At 37.0% G+C, this 5,688-nt stretch overlaps 1 protein-coding gene across 1 annotated transcript in view; it reads left to right on the top strand.

Moving 5' to 3' along the window:
• TECPR1 (tectonin beta-propeller repeat containing 1) overlaps positions 1-3,118 on the top strand; it is a 21,711-nt gene extending 18,593 nt beyond the window's left edge. The window contains 5 exon segments of the mRNA XM_010084823.1: positions 285-420; positions 767-859; positions 1,585-1,691; positions 2,153-2,272; positions 2,921-3,118. Coding sequence (XP_010083125.1) covers positions 285-420; positions 767-859; positions 1,585-1,691; positions 2,153-2,272; positions 2,921-3,118 — 654 coding nt within the window.
• The last annotated feature ends 2,570 nt before the right edge of the window (positions 3,119-5,688 follow it).

Raw genomic sequence — 5,688 nt, 5'->3', positions numbered from 1 at the left:
GGGGGGCTGTAGCTCAGCTATTCAGAGACATGTAGGTGTCTAAATTCTATCAATTTCAATAGAAGATGCACTGTTACAGTTCAACCTAGCTATTGATTACAAAGAGTTAAATATCCAATGATCTTTGAGGATCAGAGACCTTGTTTCTGTTCAGTCACAAGGTACAGGAATTATTCTTCAGTATATTTTTCACTATCTAGGGTTTTTCCCATTTGGCAATAATCAACAATATTTTGTGGAGTTTTTAACCATTGCTTCATAACTCACCTTCTGTGATTTGTTAGGGAACATCCTGGCTTCACGTGGGAACAGATCAGCCCTTCATTTCCATCTCAATTGGAGCATTTTACCAAGTGTGGGCTATTGCTAGAGATGGTTCTGCCTTCTATCGGGGTTCAGTGTCTCCAAAGAAACCTGCAGGTGAGTACTTGTACTTTTTTGGTACAATCTTCATCTTACACATTATGTAAGCTCTACTACACTGCCATGTCTGAAAAAGACAAATCTGTTTAGCAGAGGCCTTTCCCATTGCTGTGCAAAACAGTGCATAGGAATAATACTCATCATAATTATAGCAGTTAATTTGCTCTTCACTTGTGTGATTTAAAGTGTTTGCTTCTAAAAACAACGTAGTAAAAATATATTGAGCATAGTGTCATTCACAGCTTTCTTGCGCAGCTATGTCTTTCAGCTGCAGACATTTCCAAGACTTCTCATACATAATTCTGTCTTCTCCATGTTTTACTCAAGTATTTCTGACTTTTAGGTGACTGTTGGTACCATATTCCTTCACCTCAAAAACAAAAGTTAAAACAAGTCTCAGTAGGACGAACATCTGTGTTTGTGTTGGATAAAAATGGTAAGGATTTCTAAAAATTACTTATCAATGTTACAAAAAATAAATCAGTATACATCAGACTGATTTAAAAAGGAGAGGCTAAGTTAGAGCTTCTGCTTGGACAGATGATTACTGTTGCTCCAAGAGGAGTAATATTTCATATTGAAAGAGATAGAGCAGGCAGCCCACTTCATTACAGATTCTGAGAACTTGTTTTTGTTATATCTGATAGTGCCCTAGATAGCAACAATCCAACTTCAGAGATAGATGAATGTGAAAGAAGAGAATTGCATGGCAGGATTTTAGAATGTACAAAACTGAAGAGGAATACCTTTCTGTTGTAAAACTAGAAATAGCACCACCACTGCAAGATAAATTACGAAACATCCTTTCGTAAAAGAAACAAGCCTTTAACACCAGTGTCCTTTGGAGATCTTAAATAATTTGCTTTACTTCTCTAGTGCATAGTTCCTTATATGAACATTTTTCCAGAATAAATTTTACAAAACAGTTGCTGTTTTCCAGAAAAGCTAGAAAGAATAACTATAGAAATACAAATTCCAAAGTAGGAACTTCATTGTCCTTCACTGTGATACATGAGTCAAAACCATAATGCATTTCCAGAGAACACAGAAAGTATTAACTATGGATGTAGAAAGTCTTAACTACTGAATTGTTATGTTGTTAACTAGCACTTTATACAAAGCCGACATCCTGAGCTGTAACCAGGACTATTTATTTTACAGGCAATCTCTGGTACCGGCAGGGTATTACACCAAGCTACCCTCAAGGATCTGCTTGGGATCATGTTTCAAATAATATCCGTAAAATGTCTGTAGGGCCCTTGGACCAGGTGTGTATTAAGCTCCCTTGTATTTCATTAGTTTATAAAAAACTATGCTTAACATACTTTTGTAACTAAATCAAATGTTCTTCAGAATTATTTTAAACTAACTTATTCCACAAGGTGATTATCTAAATGCCAGAATCCTGATAGCAAGACAAAATCATGCCAATGAAACTGTGGCACAGCCAGCCCTTTGCTCTAAAAAAACCTCATTAATTTTTATTTTTTTTTTAAACAAGGCTATTTTCTATATGTAATCTCCTTCCTGCCAAGTCTATCTGTCAATGTTTTAATTATAACCCTGGTATCTGGTTGGTTGCTTGGGTGTTCCTCTGACTAAATTAGAGCAGTTTTGGCTTATTCACGAGAAAGACTAATTTGTGAAAGTAGTCAAAAAGACTTGAAATTTTCATGTCTGGGAAGAACAGCACAAAGCACATTTTATTGCCGCTCTTTGCTTTCTTGAGGTCTGGGTGATAGCTGACAAAGTGCAAGGAAGTCATAGTTTGAGCTGTGGGACCGTCTGCCATCGGACTGGTGTTCAGCCAATGGAACCTAAAGGCCTCTCATGGGACTATGGCATTGGGGTAAGTTGTATATCCACATACCCATGGGCATGCTTGGAAAGGAAAGTGCCCCCCTGTTCAGCTGGCAAGCTTTCTCAGCTTGCATGTACCTGCAGGAAATTGACCTTTGTTCAGTTTTCGGTTCCTTTTTAAAGTTAATATAATGGGTTATGCAACTATAGCTGGGAAGTAATGTATTTGCATTTGATAAGTATTCATTTTAAATAGGTAATTTAAAAGTTATAATGGAAAAATTAGTAAAGTATGTTTTTAAAAAAATTTATTCCTTCCAAGTCTGTACACGATTGTTTCTCATTGTTGTTCCCAGTATTACCTTCAGTGTTTTGAGAAAGGCTATTTCAAGGTTTTGGCCCCTTTTAAGTTGCTGGAAGACCTGCAGTAGCTCTGTTATGAACACCTGACCCTACTAATCTCAGTTCCCTGTAATAAAAGTAGTCCTCAAGCTTACTACCTATATTACCTTGCTGTCAGGAAGGTGTGTTGTGTTTTGTTTTGTTCTATAAGGAGCCTTTTTTCTGACTCAGAGCAGGATTACTTTCCTCATGAAAAAATAGTGTAAAACTAGTAGTGTATATAAAGCATCACAGCAGATATTGTAACTGCAGGGTGCTGTTTCTCCTTTTGTATTTCTTTATCAATATTTTACAGGGTGGGTGGGAACACATTACAGTCAGAGGAAATGCAACTGAAGCATCTAGGGTCACTATGCCTGACACTTCTGAGGAAGACCCTGCAGCATCAAAGGATTTAGAAGATCAGGAGAGCAAAGGGAAACCAGAACACTCTAAAACCCCTCTGCTGATCAGTGAAAGTCAAGAATTGGACAGAAATGCTGTCAACTGTTAAACTGTCGCCATCTATGTGTTGCAAACAAGCAGTAGTCAGTATAATTTAAAAAGAAACTAAATGTCTATTGCCTGGAGAGAAAAACGGGATCTTTTTGTGCTACTAATATATTTTACTGAACTGGAATTTGCAATGGGGTATTTTAACTACTGATTTCTTCTACTACATCCTGTGTAAAATGTGACTTGATAGAGCTAATGGTTTTGTCAAAGCCGGCAAGCTTTTTAGCCACCATGTCTTTCTGACCCTGTACCACAGTTGCTACACAACCATACGAATGTGAATGTCTTTGCAGATTATCACTACATTTACTTCTTTTTTTAGGAACATTAGCTACCTTCCTTACCTTTCTCTCATATTCACACACCTTGCACACCATTCTTCAGATTCATATTTGAGCAGAGATGAAGATGTCATATAAATTTAAATTAATTACAGGCAAACAGAGCTGATCCTGACTGTACAAGCATTTATACATGCACATAACGCTGCTCCTGTGAGTCCTGCTTATATAAGCATGTATTTCTGTCATGCTATTCCTGCTCCCATCAGTAAAATTAAATTCTTTACAACTCTGTTTAGGGTGCAGTTACCAGTAAGGGCCAGTTTTTGCTGTCTTTGCTCACAGTGAGTAATACTTTAATCAACAAGTGGAACCACTGGTTGCAGAGAGACTGGGTAGAGTGCAGTCCTGTTCAGTCCGTGTATGAGTGACAGTCTCACGTTAAACTGTCCGTCCAAACAGTGGTAAATCGTGTTTTGTCTCCCTCTTAACTGGAACCCATGACAACTGAGGTATGTGGATTCCTACCTAATGAGGCTGGAAGGCACCACATCTTGAGGAGTTAGGCTGTGTTCCAGATCATTGCAAATTATGCTTTCATATCGTAAAAGACAAGAGGGGGCCTTGAATAAGATTCTGACTTCACAGTTTTTTTTACTTTACTGATATCAGTGGAGTTTGCCAAGGTATAGTAACATGGATTCAGAAAGAAGCTCTGCTTTTTTAGTGATTGATTCATCCCTTCTTCCAACATGAAACCACTTTTTATTCTCAGAAAAAACTTTTTTTCCTGTCTTATTTATCTTCATTTGGCTGTGATGTGAAATTACTATTTGAAATCCCGTCCTTGGGAAGTGCTGAAAAAGCCTCTCCCAGTAGCTTCAGGAAGGCACCACGTTTTTCCCCTGGCAGCAGTTTACAATCATTTTTCCTCTCTGTGTGTATATGGAGCTATTTTTATATGATGAGCAGTGTGGTGTGGTCTCAGTACTGTATTTGTAGAAGTAAAACTTATGTTTGCACATATTTAAAGAATATCTTTGGTATTTTAATGCCGAGGAAAGCACTGTTTCCAAGTCCAAATGTGAATGAAGATTGAAGATGCTTTACTGTATAAAAAAACCCTGTTGATCTTTCCTGTATGTGATTAGAGATTTCTGGTTTATACATACATTGTGGGAGTACCATAAATAACATGTTTGCATTAATTAACATAATAGGTTTTGCATAACTTGCACAGTACCTTGTCCAAATAAATAACTTTATTCCATATATTTTTATTATTAGGATTGTATTTTCTCTGCATTGTATCAAAAAGATTTTTTCTTTTAATAGCGTTTACATGTCCAACAATCAAACTGATTTCATACAAAAAGCTTTATAATGTACCTTTGCATTTTTCCCTCCATTGCCAAGGTTCCCTTACTTTACTGTAAAATGTTGGGCTTAAGTGAATGAAAGATAAATTAATGTTGTTTGAGTACTAAATATTTGCCTTCTGAAACTATTATTTAGAAAAATATTTAATTTTAAAATATGTCATTGTGGCTAGTTAAAATAAGGAAAAGTGACTTTAAATTGAAGTTGTTTTGAAAAATAAAAGTAATTTATTAGTAAAAAAGAAAAAAAAAAGCTTCTTATGAAATAACTTTTAACATGTCCAAGAAAGCAGCACTTTGTAGGAAAGTACCATTGTGGAACTAGCAGTTGTCAGTATGTCCTGTGACCGACTATTCATTGGGGATGGCTGTGTTCAGAGAACAGGTAACCTTCACGTTTCCTCTGCCACTGTATTTACAGCTAGATATTACATGCCATTTTGGGCTTAGGGTTTGAAATAATGCCTCCTTGTTTGCAGGAAGTCCTGTCAGAAATATACTGCCACAAGCATTTAAACTCTGTGTTTGTAACAGTAATAGCAGCAAGTGGTTCCTAAAGTGATGTGCAATTCTTCATCAAGGGCACTGTTAAAATACTGGTTTTCCAACTAATTGGTTTCCTTCCTCTGACAAAAAAAAAAAAAAAAACCAAATAGCAATTAAAGCATTGCTGCCCCACAAGAACATTTCAGGGCAATTTATTATCTGGAAACTCTCAGATCTCCCTTATCATGCACCCGTCTAGTGGACTAATGACCTTTTAAAGAGCCCTACAGAAAATTTTACCATGATCTACCAGCACTTAGTCATAGTTTACCGTACAGCACACAGAACCACCGACCTTGGGCTGGAAGGGACCTCAGGAAGTCACCCAGTCAAAACCCCTGTGGGGCTGACACAACCAGGCT

Source organism: Pterocles gutturalis, unplaced genomic scaffold, assembly GCF_000699245.1.
Source record: "Pterocles gutturalis isolate BGI_N339 unplaced genomic scaffold, ASM69924v1 scaffold15050, whole genome shotgun sequence".
Taxonomy (NCBI): domain Eukaryota; kingdom Metazoa; phylum Chordata; class Aves; order Pterocliformes; family Pteroclidae; genus Pterocles; species Pterocles gutturalis.
Note: the sequence above shows the minus strand (reverse complement) of the source record. Positions and strands in the feature narration are given on the sequence as shown.